The following is a 20,260-nucleotide window of genomic DNA, read 5'->3' on the forward strand; positions in this document are numbered from 1 at the left end:
CACCATGGACTTGGTATTCCAAGATTGTCAAGCAAAGCAAGATTACAGAGCACCTTTTGCGCCAGGTTCTACCAATGTATATATTGAGCAAGAAACGGATTTTGATTTTGATCATGGGCTGGCGATTGAGCTTTGCGAAATTGCCCAAGATAATATCACAGAAAATGAAAATCTTGTACAAGAGTCAAGTTTTTCGGTAAAAGTGTTGCCACTAGAAAGAAATCATACTATGAGAAAACCTTTCGAATGTGATGTATGTAAGAAAACTTTTGCTCACAATTATTTTTTATCTGCACACAGACGAACTCACACTGGGGAGAAACCATTTGAGTGTGAAATATGTAAGAAAGCTTATGCAAGTAAATCTGCTTTATCTGTACATAGAAGAGCTCACACTGGGGAGAAACCATTTGAGTGTGAAATATGTACGAAAGCTTATGCAAGTAAATCTGATTTATCTAGACATAAAAGATCTCACACTGGAGAGAAACCGTTTGAATGTGAAATATGTAAGAAAGCTTATATAAGTAAATCCAATTTATCTGTACACAGAAGAACTCACACTGAAGAGAATCCATTCAAGTGTCAACTATGCGAAAAAAGCTTCATGTTTAGTTATCTTTTGTCTAAACACCAAAGAACTCACACTGGGGAGAAACCATTTGAGTGTGAAATATGTAAGAAAGCTTTTATAAGTAATTCTACTTTATCTTTACATAGAAGAATTCACACCGAAGAGAATTCATTCAAGTGTCAACTATGTGAAAAACGGTTCACTACTAGTTACAATCTTTCTAAACATCAAAGAACTCATACTGGGGAAAAACCATATGAGTGTCGAGTATGTGAAAAACGATTCACTCAAAGTTCCGAATTTTATAGACATCATCAAAAAAAACATATTGGGGAGCTGTTCGAGTGTCAAGTATGTGAGAAACGATTCACTACTAGTTCCGATTTTTCTAAACATCAGAGGACGCATACTGGGAGAAATTCTATTCGAATGTCAGTTTTGTGGAAAACACTTCATGTCTAATTTTGATTTATCTACACATCTAATAACGCATACTGGTGAAAAAGCACATGAGTGTCGAGTATATTAAAAACGATACACCATTAAAAACGGTATTCAATTTTACGCATTCACCAAAGAACGCATACTGGGGAAAAACTATTTGAGTGTCGAGTATGTGAAAAACGTTTCACTACTAATTACGATTTATTTAAACACCAAAGAACGCACACTTGGAAAGCCCATTCGAGTGCCAACTATGTGAAAGACGCTTCTATGTTAGCTCTGATTTAACTAGACACCAAAGAACACATAGTGGGTACTATGCAAACAAAAATCCCTACTATTCAGCACCAAATAACTAACACTGGAGAGAAGGCCTTGCATTGTAATTCGTGTACCCAAAGCTTCGTTTTAGGTTTCAATATATGGAAACCAGGAAGAAATTATGCAGAGAAAACACTTTTTTAATGCCATGAATGTGAAAGTTTTCAATTCCATCCACTATTTTTCTGTTACATAGAAATTATGCTGGAGAAATACCTTTTGATTTTCCTGAATGTGAGAAGCTCATAGTGTCTAAAATAAATTTGGATTTGATATTCTGGACAGAGAATTTTGGGCATTGAAGTATTAAGAGCTTTATTTTACTCTTACTCCCTTTTATCTTACTCTCTTTTATCAAAATACCTAAAGACTTAACTAAAAAAAAACTTTTTAAGTGATGTCCATGTCGAAAAAAGTTATTGCATCTGTAAAAAATTTCTGTATATAAAAGATACTAAACTTGGGAAATTGATCCTGTTTGGGTATGCAGATTGTAAAAATAAATAATCGTAGCTTCTAAGTTGTATTAGCATTCTATAAGCAGACTGCTAATGATGGCAGCCAGTTCAGCATTCAAAATAAGAATCTATCTCTTACTCTCTACCATTGGTAATAGCTAAAATGATAGTTTCCTGAATGAGCTTCTGATGGCGTTTTTCCTTCACTTTGTTTTTGTTTGTGAAAGTTTGTTTCAGTTATCTTAATATTACTTTTCAAACTTATTCTTGCACCCAGAACTGCCAAAACATTCCAAAAATGTTCCATTTTGCTACTTTTTAAAACATTTAAATCATCTCCATAATCATGGTGGAAGGAAAGTTTTGCCTTTGAATTTGCCTCCATGTTCTTACCGAGACTTTGCCAGGGTCCTTCAGATAATGTCAATCAATATTTTTCATATAAATTTCCGCTAAAACGCAAATGGTGTCTTGGAAACTAAAGTCATTAACTCAGTTCTGAACAATAATAAAAATTCTGGCTTTCTAAAAGCCAGAATATAACTTGTACTTTTCAGAAAAAAATTCAAATGAATTAACTGAAAAAAACTAATTCATTTGAATTAACTGAAAAAATTAATAACTCAGTTCTGAAAATTTTAACTGAAAAAAAACATTGTCATTTTATTACACATATGCTGATATTTATTCCTTTAAATTTTCATTAATTATTGATTTCTTAAAGTTATAAAAGTGAATACATTTAACAGAATTTTTTTCAGTAAAGTACAAATTACATTCTGGCTTTTAGAAATCTTTGGTTTCAGAATCCCACTGAGGTTAATTTCTGCTCGTTTTGGGTTTGACGTACTGGAATGTATTTTTATTTTAGGTTTTATTTATTTATTGATACAGATTTGCGGTATTTGTATGCTTGGTGGATTATTTGATTCTATTTTGGTTCATTTTTGGTTTAATGGAGTTCTTTACTTGTTTTTTGAAAAAAGTTTTTTGTGCAAAAAGTTTTTTTTATTAATTTCTGTTCGTTTTAAATTGACGTAGTGTTTTTCAGAGAGAAAGACTGAGTCTCTTCTGAAGTTAAACAACCATCCCTTCCATAAAAACCTTTATTACCCCCTGGGCATAACGTACATCCCTTGCCTCTAATTTCTGGGGTTTGTTTCAACCCCAAAGGCCTTGTTATATGATATTTAGACTATTTTGAAAAGAATGGCTATCACAAAATTTCTATTAGACACATTTTGGAACAACATGGCGTTTGTGTAGGAGGGAGAGTTTAGCTGCCCTTTGGTCACTTTGATTCTTAAAAAGAGCACTAGAGCGTCTTATTACCAATCCAATGAGCCGCCTTTGAAGTTTATATGACCACCCTTTCTATAAAAACCCTATATGTCCCCAGGGCATAACTTACAACCCTTGCCCTGAGGGCTGGGGGAATTTGTTATCCTCAAAGACATAATTTCCAGACCTTTCTAATAGGCTTAACAAAATGACTATATCAAAATTTGATTGGAAGTGTTTGGGGAAATGATAGGCGTGGAGGGAGACATTTGCCCTCTGATCATTTTCGACTAGTAAAAAAGGCACTAGTCCTCTCAATTTTCAATCGAATGAGCCCTTTTTGAAGCTTCTACGACAAAACTTTCTATAAAAATTTTGTCATCCTCAAAGACATAATTTCTAGACATTTCAATAACGTTGAATAAAATGGCCATATCAAAATGTTGATGGGGAATGTTTTGGGAAATGATGGGCGTGGGGGGGGGGGGCGATTCTCCCTCTGATTACTTTCGACTATTAAAAATGGCAATAGCCCTCTCAATTTTCAATCGAAAGAGCCCTTTTTGAAGTTTTTACAACACTTTCTTTATGACATATACCCCCGGGGCATAGCTTGCAACCCCTGAGGGCTGTTGGGGGCTGTCATACTCAAAAACATAATTTTCAATTACGTTCAGCAAAATTGCTATATCAAAGTATTGATCAAAAGTGTCTGGAGAAATGATGGGTATGGGGGGCATCCGCCCTCCGATCGCTTTTTAGTATTAATAGGGGCACTAACCCTCTCAATTTGCAGTTGAATGAGTCCTTTTTGAAGTTTCTACGACAACGCTGACAAAGACCTAATTTCCAGGACTTTCAACTACGTTGAACATAATGTCTATCTCAAAATTTTGATTGGATGTGTTTGGGGAGATGGTGAGCGTGAGGTGGGCGTTAGTTGCCCTCCAATAACTTTCGACTATTAATTAGGGCACTAGCGCTTTCAATTTCCAATCGATTGAGCCCTTTCTGAAGTTTCAAAGATCAACGCTTTCTATAAAACCTTACATGCCCTCAGGGTATAACTTATATCTTAAAATTTATATTTGATGTTTTTGGGGAAATGGTGGGCGTGGGAGGGGTGTTGGTTTTCCTCCAATCACTTTTGACTATTAAAAAGGGTACTAGTCCTTTGAAATTTCGAAGTTTCTATAACAACGCTCTCTATAAAAACCTTATATGCCTCCAGGGCATAACTTACAACCTTAGCCCTGAGAGCTCTGGGGGGGGGGAGTGTTATCCTCAAAGACCTAAGTTCCAGAACTTTCAACTACGGTGAACAAATGGCTATCTGAAAATTTTGATTGGATGTGATTGGGGAAATGGTGAACGTGAGAGGGGGGTTAGTTACCCTCAAATAACTTTCGAATTAGTTACCCTCCAATCACTTTCGAATATTAAAAAGGGCACTAGCCCTCTCAACTTCCAATTTAATGAGTCCCTTTTGAAATCTCTACGACAACGCCATCTGTAACTTACAACCGGTTGTAAGTTAGGGCATACCTTACAACCCTTGCCCTGAGGGGTTTGGGGGGGGGGTTGTCATCCTCAAAATCATAAATTCCAGAACTTCCAACTACGTTGAAGAAAATTAATATATCAAAATTTTAATTGGATGTGTTTAGGGAAATGGTGGGCGTGAGAGGTGGGTTTGTTGCTCTTCAATCATTTTCGACTATTAAAAAGGGCACTAGCCCTTTCAGTTTCAAATCGAATGAGCTTTTTTGAAGTTTTGACAACTCTTTCTATAAGAACCTCATATACCCCAGGGCATATTACAAACCTTGCCCTGAGGGCTCTGAGGAGGTTATCATCCTAAAAGACCCAACTTCAAGAACTTTTAACTACGTTGAACAAAATGGCTATCTCAAAATTTTGATTTTATGTGTTTGGGGAAATGGTGGGCATGAGAGGGGGATTATTTGCCCTCTAATGAATTTCGACTATTAAAAAGAGTACTAGCCATTTCAATTTCCAATCCAATAAGCCCTTTTTGAAGTTTCTACTACAACGCTTTCTATAAAAAACCTTATATGCCCCTAGGGCATAACTTACAACCCTTGCCCTGAGGGCTATGGGGGGGGGTATCCTCAAAGACCTAATTTCCAAAAATTTCAACTACGTTGAACAAAATGGTTATCTAAAAATTTTGATTGGACGTGTTTGGGGAAGAGGTTGGTGTGAGAGGGGGGTTAGTTTCCCTCGAATCATTTTCAACTATTAGAAGGAGCACTAGCCTTTTGAATTTCCAATCGAATGAGCCCTTTTCCAAGTTTCTACGACAAAGCTTTCAATAAAAACCTTATATGCCCCCAGGGCATAATTTATAACCCTTCCCCTTACTGCTCTGAGGGGGTTATCCTGCTCAAAGACTTAAATTCCAGAACTTTCAACTACGTTGAACAAAATGGCTATATCAAAATTTTGATTGGATATGTTTGGATAAATGGTGGGCGTGACGATGTGTTTGGACAAATGGTGGGATTTGCATTCTCTGTGTAGAATGCTAATGATGTAGCTCTCTATGCATCAGCAACAAGTAAGTTTTCAGACCTCGTTTTTCTCCAGTTACATATTAAAGCATGGAAATATAAGACATCGAGTTTAACTTTTAATTGAGTCAGTACTGGTATAATGATAAACGTGAAGACAGTGCATTTAAAACAACTAGATTTACTTTGGACAGGAAAGACAAATTTTTACAACAACCCTTTGTCAGCTTACTGGGGGAGTGACATTAAAACAAAGTGCTGGGGGAGCAACACTTAGGTCAGGACTAAAAGGAAGGGGTTTAAAAACTGTTTGTTGAATTTGCTGCTGGCTATATTTGAAATAAATGTAATTTAAATTCAAGCTCAAAACGACCAGAAACTACTCTTAAAGAATAAAGGAAACCCAAAACGAACAGAAATTAAATTAACAATCATATCAAAAAACATACAGTAGGTAATTATATAAATGAATAAATAAATCTTAAAGCGAGTGAAACTTAAATTGAATATGCAAATCAAGCTTGAAACGAACAAAAAATACTACAAACAAGAGTTTGGGTATCACCTCCTTCTCACACTGTAAAAGTCTAAAACCTACTGCGTCATTAGCGCTTTACTGAAAACTACATGTCTTGAACAGTCTTAGAAAGTCTGAACAAAATCCTGTGGAATATTTGATTTATAATGATATTGATTGTTGAAAGATCCATCAGTGCAAGATTTTATTTCACTGTAATTTTATTTTCAATGCTGTAAGAACTCGAAAAGAAATTTTTTGTAAAATAATTTGTTTTCAGTGAAGTGCCAATGACGCAGTAGGCTTTAGATTTTTACAGTTAAGGAAGGGGGCAGTATCCAAACTGTTGTTTGTAGCGAAACTATATGAACACTTAGAAAGAACTAATAAATTAAACTAAAGATTGGATGTATAACGATATTAATTGCTGAAAGCTCATCAGTTCAAAATTTTACTTTAATTTTAATGTTTATTTTCAATATTAACTACAAAAGAAAATATTCGTAATATAATTCGTTTTCTGTAAAGCGCCAATGACGCAGTAGGTTTTTATTCTTTAATAGTAATTTCTGGTTGTTTTGAGTTTGAATTTTAATAGGTATTTGTATCAGTCTGATTCGAGTTCATAGTTAATAGGTGTATTTTTCAGTCTGATTCGAGTTCTTGTGAAGTGGACATTAGTTGAAGGGTATAAAAAAATAAAATAGGTATTTGTATCTGCTGATCTTAATTTTAAAATGGCCTTTACTTTTCCTTGAAAAACTTCTTTGTCAGAAAGTTTTTTTTAATTAATTTTTCTTCATTTTTTATTGCAAAAAGATTCAAGGTTTTAAAAATTCCTTGTTTCAAAATCAAACTTTTTTTTCAACATCAAATGTCCATCAAAGTATCAAAACTAGCATCAAAGTAACAATGTTAAAGCAAAAAAATAACAAAGTAAAGAAATCATCAAAGTAAACAGGGTATGAAAGTAACAATAAGCAAATTGCATAGCTTACAGCCTTTGCACCGTAAATCGAAGTTGCCACGTAATTCACTAAATCCAAGTATTGAAGTAAACAAAGTGTCAAAGAAAGAATAAGCAAATTCCGTAACTCAGAGCAATTTGGGTGGGGCTGAGGTTGGGTGGTTCAACTCCGGAAACATAGTTATTTGGCCTTTGAACATTTTGAACAAAATGGCAATCTGAAAATTTTGACCGGATGCCCTTTGAAAAAGTGGGGCGAGGGCTAGTTGCCCATTGATCACTTTTGACCCTTATAAAATAACTAGAAGTTTCAATTCCGATCAAATGAGCCCTCCAAAGTTAATACGACCACCCCTTCCAAAAAAAACTTATATTCTATTATAGAATCTTTATATGTTAACGTTGGGCTGCTAGTATAACTTACAGCCCTTTCTCCCACGGCTGAGGGGGGGGATTCAAACCCGGAACCGTAGCTGTTTGACATTTGGACAATTTTGAACAAAATAGCAAACTCAAAATTTTGATCAGAAGCATTTAGAAAAAAATGACGTGGGGGGGATTGCTTACCGTCCGATTATTCTTGACTTTAAAAAAGGGAGCTAGAACTTTCAATTTTAAATCGAATGAGCCTTTTCCAAAGTCTATACGATTACCCTTTTGATAAAAACCATATATGAACAATGGACAAGCTTGCATAACTTGCAGCCCTTGCCCTGGGGGAAGTGGGAGGTTTTGTCAACCCCCGAGGCATAATTATTTTAGTTGCTTCACCTTTCGACTATTTTGGACATAATGACAATCTCAAAATTTTGATTGGCTGCATTTGGGGGAAAGGTGGGGGGGGGGGGGCTTGACAGGCACGTACGCAGGAATTTGGTTCGGTGGGCCACATCTTCCAAATCCCCTATTCTCTGAGAAATATCAAAAAAATTATAGAGGAAAAAAATCATGAGATTTCTAGTTATTACAAAACTTTACCTTATTAAAGTTTTTTTGGGGGGTCCCCCCAGCTTAGTTGGCATAAAGAAGAAGACTTTAGCTTAACAGTGGGAGGGGGAGGTTGGAGATCCATCCATGGGCGGAACCTCACTTATCTCCCCCGTTCCTGATTTAGGAGATTAGACACTTCGAGCTGTAGGATTTTGGACGGCTCGAGTTCTAGAAGACATTAAAATACTCGAAAATACTCTTTTTAATTAATATAGGATTGATTTCGTAGATTTTGCAATGGTGAACTCCCTGGCCCATTATTTGGGTAGGCCCCAATTCATAATATGCAATTTTGATTAATGTTTCCGTGTTCAGTGCGTATATTACTCTATATATATTTTTTTAGCTATACTTTTATCGCATTGCGTTCGTTTTTAAGCCTTGCGATAAAAACTGAAACCTTAGCGTACAGTGGCGGGGGAAATCCCAACCCCTCACATGCATTATTGAGCAGCCAAAGAGAAAGTAATACAAATAAAAATAATAAAACAAGAGTAAATTTTGATATATTCTACCAACCATAGCCAGAATATGTAATGTGGTACACCTTATAGTATTTATTTTTGCATTTTCGTTTTATTTTAGTTTTTTTTTGTGTGTTTCTGGGGGCTCATTTATAATAGCAAGGTAAGATAAAATTTAACATTTGGCCTTTGGGGTGATGTCAACTTCGAATGTAAACTTATTAGACATTTCAAAGTCTTTGAACTAAACAGATATCTCAAAATTTGATTCGATATCAGAGGGGTTAAAGGAGTGCAGGATATCATAATTGAATGCTGGCTGGCTACTGGAGGGAGGCTGGCTGCCCTCCAGTACCTTTTGGCCTTTAATAAGGGCACAAGAGCTTTCAATTTGCTGTCGAATGGGTCCCCTCCCGATAATAAGTTTTGAGTTCTTTCATGAGATATACCTTTCAAAAAGTACCGAGGGACTAACTATACATTAGAGGCTTAATTTTGATTAGCCCCTTCCAGTTGAAGAGGAGGGGAAAAAGGCTTTTGGCACTTATCTTCTGCTGTAAGTTTTAAATTGATCAGGGAAAAATAGTTTTTGGCTTGTTTCTGGACCCCGAGCCCCTCCCTGTTTCCACAACAAAATGTTTATGCTTATTTTTACCAAGAAATTTCTCTCTGTACTTTTCACGCTACTGGACTCCCAAAATCATGCCCCCCCCTTTTCCACTTTAGGATCTAAATGTTAATAATTGACAGTTTGTACAATTTACAATTTAGGAACTATAAGTTTTTGTTATCCTTGGATGCAAATTTATTTATATTTTAAGCTATTTGGAACAAAATGGGTACATCAAACGTTGATCAGATGTCCTAAGGGGTTACAAAAACATTGGATATAAACAAAAGATTCTAGGATGGGATCTAGTTGCCCGCCAATCACCTTTTATTTTTTTAAAAGTTACCAGAACTCTCAATTTCCAAAATAAATTCTAGGACCGGTGCTTGTAAATATTTTACCGTAAATGTCGAGATTCACCGATGAATGTCCGTTGTTCTCCTTAGGTTTAGTCAGCGTTGCCAGTCAATTGTTTCAGTTTTATGCAAGGTTTGATGGTGACAGGTTAGGCTAGGTTTTTAACCTATTTCTGAGATTTATAACCTTATTTAATTTAACCTAAATTTAACTTTTACCGTATAAGCTTGCACAAGACTGAGAAAGCTAATTGAATCCAAGCAGAGAAAAGAGAATTTGGACATTCACTTTAGAATGTCAACATTAATCAGATTTTGGACATTCACAGTAACAAATATACAATAACTTTTGGCTTTTAAAATTGGCACTAAAACTCTCAATTTCTGATCGATTGACCATTCTTTAAAAATTCTAAGAGCACAAGAAGGGGGCAGAGTTGAGGAGGGGGAACCCTCCTATACGGAAAAAGTACACTTATTTTTGGGGTTTATCGTTAGTTTTAACTTTCACAACAAATGTGTAAAATGAGAAATATTATAAGAAATATTACTTACTCTATATTTATCCGGAGGCTGAATGAGAGTTAAGGTGTTTTGGCTTTAAAATAAATTTTTTGAGGCATATGCCCCCTCCCCCATCAATATGTTACACCACTGGACTCCCAAGATCAAATATGCCTTCTTGTTTCACTTTTAAAATCCATATGTAAATAGTTGACAGTTCGTATAATTTACGGCCCTTATCCGAGGGACAATAGGTTTTTGTTATCCTTGGATGCAAATTTTTTGACATTTTCAGCTACTCTGAACAAAATGGGTATATTGAAACGTTGATCATATGTTCTAAAGGGTCACAAAAGCACTTGATATAAATCAAAAGTTCTAGGATGGGAGCTGGTTGCTCTGCAATCACTTTTTACTTTGAAAAAGGTACTAGAACTTAATTTCCAAGAAAAACATTACGGAAGCCAGTGGCTCTACAATCACTTTTGGCTTTAAAAAATATGTACTAGAATCCTCAAGTTCTTATCGAATGACCATCTTCCAAAGTTTCTACGACCACAAGAAGGGGGAGGGGGTGGTTTAGCCCCTATACGAGAAAAAAATTCTGCTCGTTTTTGGGTTTAATGTTATTTTTCACTGTAAAAATCTTATTTTTCACTGTAAAGACGTAGGCCAAAAATATACCAGGGGGAAGGGTATGAGATATTATTTTCTACCCCCTTAATTTCCTAGAACTCACTAAATCTATCTGGAGGGTCAATAAGAGTGATGGTGGTTGGCTTTAAAATACACTCTTTGCGGCATCTGCCCCTCCTTAAAATATGATCCACCACCTTTCCTCATAATAGCTGACGCGCACTTACACATCATTGCGTATAATTTTATGAAGTATGAAGTAAATTAGTTTAGTTAAATGAAATTATAAAATAAAAGTCTGAAATTTTTTCTTCAGTAAAATGGGAGGTATTAGCCTGCAGCAATGACTTTACTGTATAACAAACCGCTTCGGACCTCATATTTATTCCCATTTGCATCAGCTTGACCAGTAGCATCCAGGTTAAGGAAACGGAAAAACTCAGGATCGCTTTGTTGCCTTCGTCGAAATGACGAAAGAGGTTTTTCGCAGCCCGAGGTGAATTCAACGGTACGCCTCAATGAGACCGGCAAATTATTTAAGCTCATCTGTAAAAAAAAAAAAAAAAAACTATTTCCAACAACTGGCACCACAACATTACTTACAATAACCTAAAAATTGCATCAGTATTTTCGTTCATGGATCCCGATCGGCTATTAATGGTAAAATTAAATCCTTTCTGAGCTAATGACCAGTGAGTCAAACAAGCGTTGCAACTTCGAGCAACATTAAGCCACGTAAGAGGGTTGTGATCCGTTTCTACGAAGAAATGGCGTCCTTTCAGGTAGTATTTGAAGTTTTCAATTCCTGATTTAAGGACAAGAGCTTCTTTTTCCATGTTCGATTAACGTTGTTCCGCCGGAACCAGTTTCCTACTATGGAATGTAATTGGGTGCTCCTCACTATCCCTTTGAGTGAGGATCGCTCCAACGCCTATGTCAGAAGCGTCTGTCTGTAAAATAAAATCCTTACTAAATCTGGTGTAGTCAAAACAGGGGCTTCGATGAGTACTATTTTCAGTTTCTCAAATGCACCAACCTGTATCTCGTTCAGCTCCAACCTGGTTGGAGAACCTTTCTTCAGAAGTGGAGTGAGTGGCTCAGCAATTTCAGCAAAATTCTTTATAAAACGTTGATAATATGCTGCCATCCAAATAAGAGAACGAATTTCTGTCTTGAACAAAAGTAGGGGAAAATCTTAAACGGCCTTGACCTTGCTTTCAAATGGGACAATTTCACCATTTCTAATGCGGTGATCCAGGTAAAGAACCTCGTTCTGAGCCACTTTAATCTTTCCAGGGTGGATTCTCAACCCTGCTTCTTGTGTGCTCTCTAACGATCTTTTAACATGTACTAGGCGCTCTTCCCAAGAATCACTAAAGGTGACAATATTATCCAAATAGGCACAAGTCAATGCCTTACAGGGCTCTAAAACCTTATCCAAAAGGCGCTGGAAGGTCACAGGAGCACCATGCAAGCCAAATGGCATGATCAGAAACTGATAGAACCCAGAAAACGTCTTTTCCCGGCCACCTTTCTCAAGTTCGATCTGCCAGTACCCTTTAACCAAGTCTAGGAAACTAAATATTTTCTTGCTGCCAACCATCTCCAGGAGCTCGTCTATACTAGGTAAAGGATTCGCATCAAAACGAGATATATTGTTAAGCCCACGAAAATCAAGACAGAAATGTAGCAATCTGTCTGGTTTTTCGACTATGACGACTAGAGACCACCATGGACTAGAAGATGGTTCAATGATGCCCAAGTCGAGCATGCGGTTGACTTACTGCTCAATCGTAACCTGTCGGCTTTGCGGGTTGCGATATGGCCTCTGCCTCAAAGGTCGTGAATCACCTATATTAATCTGATGTTTCACGATCCTTGTTCTTCCTCCCTTCTTGGTGTCCTTGAGAAAGTTTCTCGGAAATCCTGGAGTAGATTTATCAGCTCTTCCTTTCTCTTTCCAGCCAGGTGATTCACTGATCCAACGGGATCAGAACAAACTTAGCTGTCACCACCGTCCATGTGCTCACATATATTCTGATTGCTGTCAACAGCTGTCATCGAAATTTCTGGCAGTCTCCTCTCGAATCGCTGCAGAAGGTTAATGTGAAGTACTCTGTATTTCTTCCTCGCTTCTGGCATCTCAATTTCGTAATTGACCCTGCCTATTTTCCGAAAGACTTTAAAGGGCCCTTGCCAACGCATTTCCAGCTTGTGGTCACCTGCTGGCAGAAGTACTAGAACTTTATCTCCCACCTGAAGTTCACGAGGCTTTGTACGGCGGTCGTATAGCTTCTTTTGTTGGCTCGCTGCTTTTGTCCACTTTGTTTTGTTGTGCTTCCTTCATCAGTTTTTCAATGCAAGAGTGTACTTGCAACAGTTCAGCAGTTGGTTGATTTTGTTTTAAAGCCGTTGGTGCTGCCTCCCACTGTTCTTTGAGGATATCCAGCGGTCCTCTTGGTCACCTACCATACAGGAGTTTGAAGGGGCTGAAACCCAGTGAAGACTGAACTGTTTCGTGATACGCGAACAAATTGTAAGGGATATACCGGTCCCATTGTTTTAGATTTTCCATAGCACATTTATTAAGCAAGTCGATTAAGGTTCGATTGAGTTTTTCTACCAGTCCATCGGTCTGAGGATGATACGGAGAAGTCTTTGTTGCCTTTATATCAAGCATTTTATAAAATTTCCTCAAACTTTTGCACAGAAAGTTTCATCCTTGATCGGTCAAAATCTCAAAAGTGATTCCAACTCGGGAAAAGAATTTTTCGAGGCCCTCTGCAATCTTACTTGCATTAGTCTTCCATAAAGGTAAGGCTTTTTGACATTGTTAATGGCCCAAAAATGTCCATAGCCACGCGATAGAAGGGCTCTTCCGCTGTGGGTAAGGAAATCAGCGGTACTTTCTCCTTCGCTTTTATCCTAGCGGTAAGCTGACATGACTTACACATTTTCATGTATTTTCAGACATCTGGTCTTACTGCTGGCCAGAAGAAACGATGCAAAATCCGATCACAAGTCCGCTGGTTACCAGTATGTCCACTTAACGGCGAGTCGTGGGCCAACTTAATGATGAAGGATCTGCAAGACTGTGGCACAACAAGTTGCAATACCTCCTCACCCACTGACGAAGTTCTTTTCCTATTCAGCACCCTATCAAGGATCTCGTAATTTCACGTAATGGCGCTTGCTTGAAACTACTTACCAAGCTTTTGTCATTCTCCTTCAGTATTGTTGTAGTCGTTTGAGTTCATTCCCAGTCATCTGATCCGGACTTATCTCCAGAGCTGTACCCAACGAAAGAGGCTTGCACAAATCAAGCTCTATGCGCTTCTCCTTTCCGCTCTTTTTCCATCTAAGTGGCTTCCAGTGTTTCCAGGATCCACCACTTTTGTCCAAATATCATTTTCTGAAAGATCCACTCCCCCATTCTTTGGAGAAGGTGGATTAGGAATGCTTGGCATTTGAGGTGAGTAAATCATCTTTGGTACGGATTCCTCCTGTTTAAGCTCTTCAGGTGAGTAATTCTTGTTTCTTGTGCTGACAAGAACTCTAATATTAGGCTTTTTCTGTTCAAAGTGTTGACTGCAAAGTTTATTGAAACGAAGGAATGATGTCCCTAGGATCACGTCTACAGGTAATTCGCTTGAGACAGTGATCGGTACGCAGTCACTGAAACCTTCCCCTTTACTTCCTACCTGGATGTGAACGTCTTTAACAGGATACGATTTGCAGTCCCCATGGACGCAGCAAACTTCTTTCTTCTTTGAAGGGAAACTGTGGTCCGGCATATACTTTTCATGCATGACACATAGGGCGGCGCCACTGTAGACCAAGAAAGCTCCTGGCCGCCCTTCAATTTCGCCTTCGAAATAGAAACGTTCCCTTGCATCTTCCAATGACCCTCTGCCCTTTTCTCCGTCGTTATAACAGCTTTGATAATTCTTCTGTGACGGGAAGGTGCTAGCGGTTTTTTTTTGCATCTTTCTTCTCTGTGTTAGGCTTCTCCTCGTGATTTTGAATTTCTCGAGATCTGTTTTCTTTCCGTCGCAAAATTCTACGAATCTAGTTTTTTGTCTCTTCTGGCAAGAAAAAACGCATCCGCTAATCTGCATACTTCCTTCAAAGGCAGCTGGTCAAGTTCTTTGAGACGTACGCGTAGTTGATCATTTTTTATGGAACCTATAAATTTTTCAACCACAATCAGTCAAAGAATATCATCTATTTTCTGTCTAAGCATCTCAGGATCTGTTTCTGTTTTGTTGTCCTGGCACTCAAACCATTTGACAGATAGCTACTCCAGTCTCCTCCCATAGTCGATGAAAGACTGATCAGCCTCTTTCTGTTCGGAGCGGAAATGAACTCGGTAGGCTTCTGATGTGGCCCCGAAACTACGAAGAATTGTCCAGTTGACCTCATCATAGTCACTAATTTGGTTTGGTGGGAGCATCGAAGTAGCTTTGGTGGCTTTTCCTGTCAACAAACTACGCAGCCTTACTGCCCACGTCGATTAGTCCCACTGGTTTTTGATAGCTGCTTACTCGAAGGTGTTGAGATCTATATCAATTTCCCCCTCATTGCTGAACTTCCCTATTGAAATAGGCGATATCCCCGCTGTTCCGGTTGCATTCTGAATTGCAGCTTGCCCTGCGTGGAAAGCGGAACTAAAGTGCGTGGCGAAAGTAACAAAACGGTCATTCATCGCTTCCATGCTCAACCTGATGGTCTATTGTAGCAGGGCCACAATTGCCTCTTGGTCCATAATGACACGTTGATCTATGCAAACGACAATATTGCCTGAGTTATCCTGGGATCGAGTTGACTCCTTTTCTCCTTTTTCCTCTGAACATCCTGTATTGGCCTCTAGTGGTAGATGTATGCTAGCTTTCAACTCCGGTTCTACCAAAGCAGATGTCTCCCACCCGGCGTCTTAGCCACTAAGATTGGCAGGAACGGAAGTACTGGAAGACACACTAGTCTCGGGCTCAACAGTCAGTCGACAATAGCTTTTTGAAGCCTCTTGAGCACTGATTCGTTGGCTCCGTCAACAATTTTTGGTTTCCAGTGACTTATGGGGTGTTTGGTAAGTGTTTTTGTCACTTGTAAGCTGCTGTCGTCTTGGCATCCGGATGCCAACCAATACGAGAGTAATATAAAATTATTGTAAAATTTGGTATAGAACCAATGCGAGAGTAATATAAAATTTCTGTAAAATATGGTATAGAACCAATGCGAGAGTAATATAAAATTACTACAGAATTTGGTATAGAACCAATGCGAGAGCGATATAAAATTACTGCAAAATTTGGTATAGAACCAATGCGAGAGGGATATAAAATTACTGCAAAGTTTGGTATAGAACCAATGCGAGAGTGATATAAAATTACTGCAAAATTTGCTATAGAACCAATGCGACAGTAATATAAAATTACTTCGAAATTTGGCATAGAACCAATGCGAGGGTAATATAAAATTACTGCAAAATTTGGTATAGAATCAATGGGAGGGTAATATAAATTTACTGCAAAATTTGGTATAGAACCAATGCGAAAGTAATATAAAATTACTTCAAAATTTGCTATAGAACCAATGCGGGGAAAATGTATCATTACTTCAAAATTTGGCGTTAACCTGAGCCCTCACTACACTGAATGGTATCCGATAGAGCCGGGACTTCAAATCTAGACCGCTATGACAAGACTAGCGCTTACCCACTTCAGTATAGGGTTGAAAATTCGGGAAATTAGGTCTTTGAGGATAACACCCCCTCTCCCACAGCCCTCAGGGCAAGGGTTGTAAATTATGCCCTGGGGGTATATAAGGTTTTGTATAGAAAGCGTTGTCGTAGAAACTTCAGAAAGGGCTCATTTGATTGGAAATTTAAATGGCTAGTTTCCTTTTTAATAGTGGAAAGTGATTGGAAGGCAACTAACACCCCTTCCACGTCAACCATTTCCCCAAACACATCCAATAAAAATTTTGATATAGCCATTTTGTTCAATGTAGTTGAAAGTTCTGAAAATTATATGTTTGAGCAGGAAACTCCCCCCCCCCCGAGCCGTCAGAAAGGGTTATAAGTTATGCCCTGGGGGCATATATTGTTCTATGGAAGGAACGATCGTAAAAAACTCAGAGAGAGCTAATTTAATTGAACATTGAAATTTCTAGTTCAATTTTTAAGTGTCAAAAGATATTGGAGGTTAACGAGCGTCCCCCCCCCAAACCCTGTTTTCCCAAATGAATCCGATTAAAATTTTAAGATAGCCATTTTGTTAAAAATATTCCCAACATCATATAACAAAAACTCCGGTGTCGACATAACCCCCCAGGGCCCGGGGGAAGGCTTGAAAGTTATGCCATGGTGGCCTATATGGGTCTTTTGGAAGGGATGCTCGTATAAACTTCAAAGAGGGCTCATTTGATTGAAAATTGAAAGTTCTGGTTCACTTTTTAAGATTCAAAAGAGATTGGAGGGCACCTAGCCCCCCCCTCCATGCCCTTTTTGCTCAAACCCATCCGATAAGAACTTTGAGATTGTTTTTAAATAGTTCAAAGACCATATAACGAAACTCTGGGGTCGATACAGCTCCCCAGGGCCCGAGGGCAGACGTTGCAAGTTATGCCCTGGGGAAATATATGGTTCTTATTGAAGGGATGCTCGTAAAAACTTCAGAGATGGCTCATTTGATTGTAAATTGAAAGTTCTAGTTCATTTTTTAGAGTCAAAAGAGATTGTAGGGCAACTAGCCCCCCCCCCCCACGCCCTTCTTTCCCCAAATGCACCCAATAAAAATTTTGAGATAGCCATTAAGTTAAAAAATTTCTCAAAAGTCAGATAACAAAAAGTCAAGTATCGTCACGACCCCACAGGGCCCGGAGGCAGGCGTTGTAAGTTATGCCCTAGGGCATATATGTTTCTTATGAAAGGAATGCTCGTATAAACTTCAGAGAGGGCTCATTTGATTGGAAATTAAAAGTTGGAGCTCACTTTTTAATAGTCAAAAGAGATCCGAGGGCAGCTAGCCCTCCCCCCAGGCCTTCTTTTTACAAACCCATCTGAGGAAAATTTTGAGATAGGCATTTTGTTAAAAATAGTTATAAGGTCGGATAAGAAAAACTCCGGTGTCAATACAACCGCCCAGGGCCCAGGGGAAGGCGTTCCAAGTTATGCTCTAAGGGCGTGCGTGGTTCTTATGAAAGGAATGCTCGTATAAACTTCATAGAGGGCTCCTTTGATTGGAAATTGAAAGTTTTAATCCACTCTTTAAGAGTCAAGAGAGTTAAGGGCAACTAGCCCCCCTCCACGCTCTTTTTTCCCCAAATTCCTCCGCTACAAATTTTGAGATAGCCAATTTTTTCGAAATAGTTCAAAAATTATAAAACAAAACTACCCCCAGGGCCCGGGGTATAGGCGTTGTAAGTGTTGTCCTTTGGGCATATATGGTTCTTATGAAAGGGATGCTCGTATAAACTTCAGAGACGGCTCACCTGATCGGAAATTGAAAGTTCTAGTTCAATTTTTAAGAGTCAAAAATATCCGAGGTCAACTAGTCCCCCCCTCTGCACACCCTTTTTTCCCCAAGCCCATCCGATAAAATTTTTATAATAGCCATTACATAAAAAATAGTTCAAAGGTCAGATAAGAAAAATTCTTGTGTCTACGCAACCCCCAGGGCCCGGAGGTAGGCGTTATGAGTAATGCTCTAGGAGTATATATAGTTCTTCTGGAAGGTAAGCTCTTATACACTTCGGAGAGGTCTATTTTGATTGGAAATTGAAAGTTCTTGTTCAGTTTTTAAGAGCCAAAAGAGATCAGAGGGCAACTAGCCCCCCTTCTCCTTCACGCCCTAAATGCATCAGATAAAAAAGACATTTTGTTAAAAATAGTTCAAAGTTCAGATAACAAAAACTCCAGTGGCGACACAGCCCCCCAGGGCCCGGGGGTAGGCGTTGTAAGTTATGCCCTGGGGGCATATCTGGTTGTTATGGAAGGGATGCTCGTATAAACTTCATAGAGGGATCATTAGATTGGAAATTGAAAGTTGTAATTCATTTTTTAAGAGTCAAAAGTGATTGGAGGGTAGCTAGCCTTCCCCCACACTTCATTTTTTCCCAGAGGCACTTCATATGGAAGGGATCGTCGTATAAACTTCAAACGGGGCTCATTCGATTGGAAATCGAGAGTTCTAGTGCCCTTTTTAAGCTTCAAAAGTGATCGAAGGGAAAATGCCCCCCCCCCCAAACTTTTTTTCCCCAAATACATCTGATAAAAAATTTGAGGTAGCCATTTTGTTAAAAATAGTTCAAAGACCATATAACAAAAACTCCTTTACGTATGGCCATTTCATTAAAAATCATTCAAAGTTCAGATAAGAAAAGCTCCTGTGTCGACCCCCCCCCCCACCGAGGCCCGGGGCAGATATTGTAAGTATTTCTCTCAGGGCTTATATGGTTCTTATGGAGGGTGTGCTCGTATAAACTTTGGAGATGGCTCATATGATTGTAAATTGAAAGTTCTCGTTCATTTTTTAAGAGTCAGAAGAGATCGGAGGGCAACTAGCCCCCCTCTCCACGCCCTTTGTACCTCAAACCCATCCGATAAGAACTTTGAGAGCTATTTTTTCAAAACAGTTAAAAGGTCAGATAACAAAAACTCCAGTGTTGACATAACCCCCCAGGGCCCGGGGGCAGTCATTGTAAGCTATGTCCTGGGACAGTATGTGGTTTTTATGAAAGGGATACTCGTATAAACTTCAGTGAGGGTTCATTCGAATGGAAATTAAAAGTTGTAGTTCATTTTCTCAGAGTGGAAAAAGATCGGAGGGCAACTAACCCCTCCCGCCCTCCATGCCTTTGGGTTTATCGGATGGAGAAACCCATCTGATAAAAATTTGAGGTAACCATTTTGTTAAAAATAGTTCAACCATCAGAAATTAATACTCCGGGGACGACACAAACCCCCAGGGTCCAGGGACAGGCGTTGTAAGTTGTACTCTGGGGATATATATGGTTCTTATAGAAGGGATACTCGTATAAGCTTCAGAGAGGGCTCATTTGATTGAAAATTGAAAGTTCTAGTTCAGTTTTAAAAAGTCAAAAGAGACTGAAAGTTAATTAGCCCCCCCCCTCCACACCCCTTTTCCCCAAACCCATGCGATAAAAATTTTGAGATAGCCATTTTGTTAAAAATAGATCAAATATCAGATAGTAAAAACTCTGAGGTTGACAGAAATCCATTTTTTCACTTTGATATTGTTACTTTGATGCCAGTTTTGATACTTTGATGAATATTTGATTTTTTTATAGTTTGATTTATAAATAAGGAATTTTTTAAAACTTGAAACTTTTTGCAATCAAAAACGAACAAAAATTAATTTAAAAAAACTTTCCAAAAAATAAGTTTTTGAAAGAAAAGTAAAGGCCATTTTAAACTTAAGCTCAGCAGATACAAATACCTTTTTAAATTCAGACTCAAAACGACCAGTAATTACTATTGAAGAATAAATGAAACCCAAAACGAACAGAAATTAAACATACAATCGTAGTAAAAACATACAACAAGTAATGATATAAATGAATAAATAGATCTCAAAGCGGGTAA

The 20,260-nt window shown here is 38.2% G+C and overlaps 1 protein-coding gene across 1 annotated transcript; it reads left to right on the forward strand.

The window, feature by feature from the left end:
• Nucleotides 1-2,486, forward strand: LOC148947978 (uncharacterized). Its single transcript, XM_089095158.1, has one exon. It carries the CDS (start codon nt 5-7, stop codon nt 1,034-1,036), a length of 1,032 nt encoding a protein of 343 aa, XP_088951284.1. The 5' UTR covers nt 1-4; the 3' UTR covers nt 1,037-2,486.
• The last annotated feature ends 17,774 nt before the right edge of the window (nt 2,487-20,260 follow it).

Source organism: Artemia sp. Qi Xiang Cuo, chromosome 10 (assembly GCF_049724085.1).
Source record: "Artemia sp. Qi Xiang Cuo chromosome 10, ASM4972408v1, whole genome shotgun sequence".
Lineage (NCBI taxonomy): Eukaryota > Metazoa > Arthropoda > Branchiopoda > Anostraca > Artemiidae > Artemia > Artemia sp. Qi Xiang Cuo.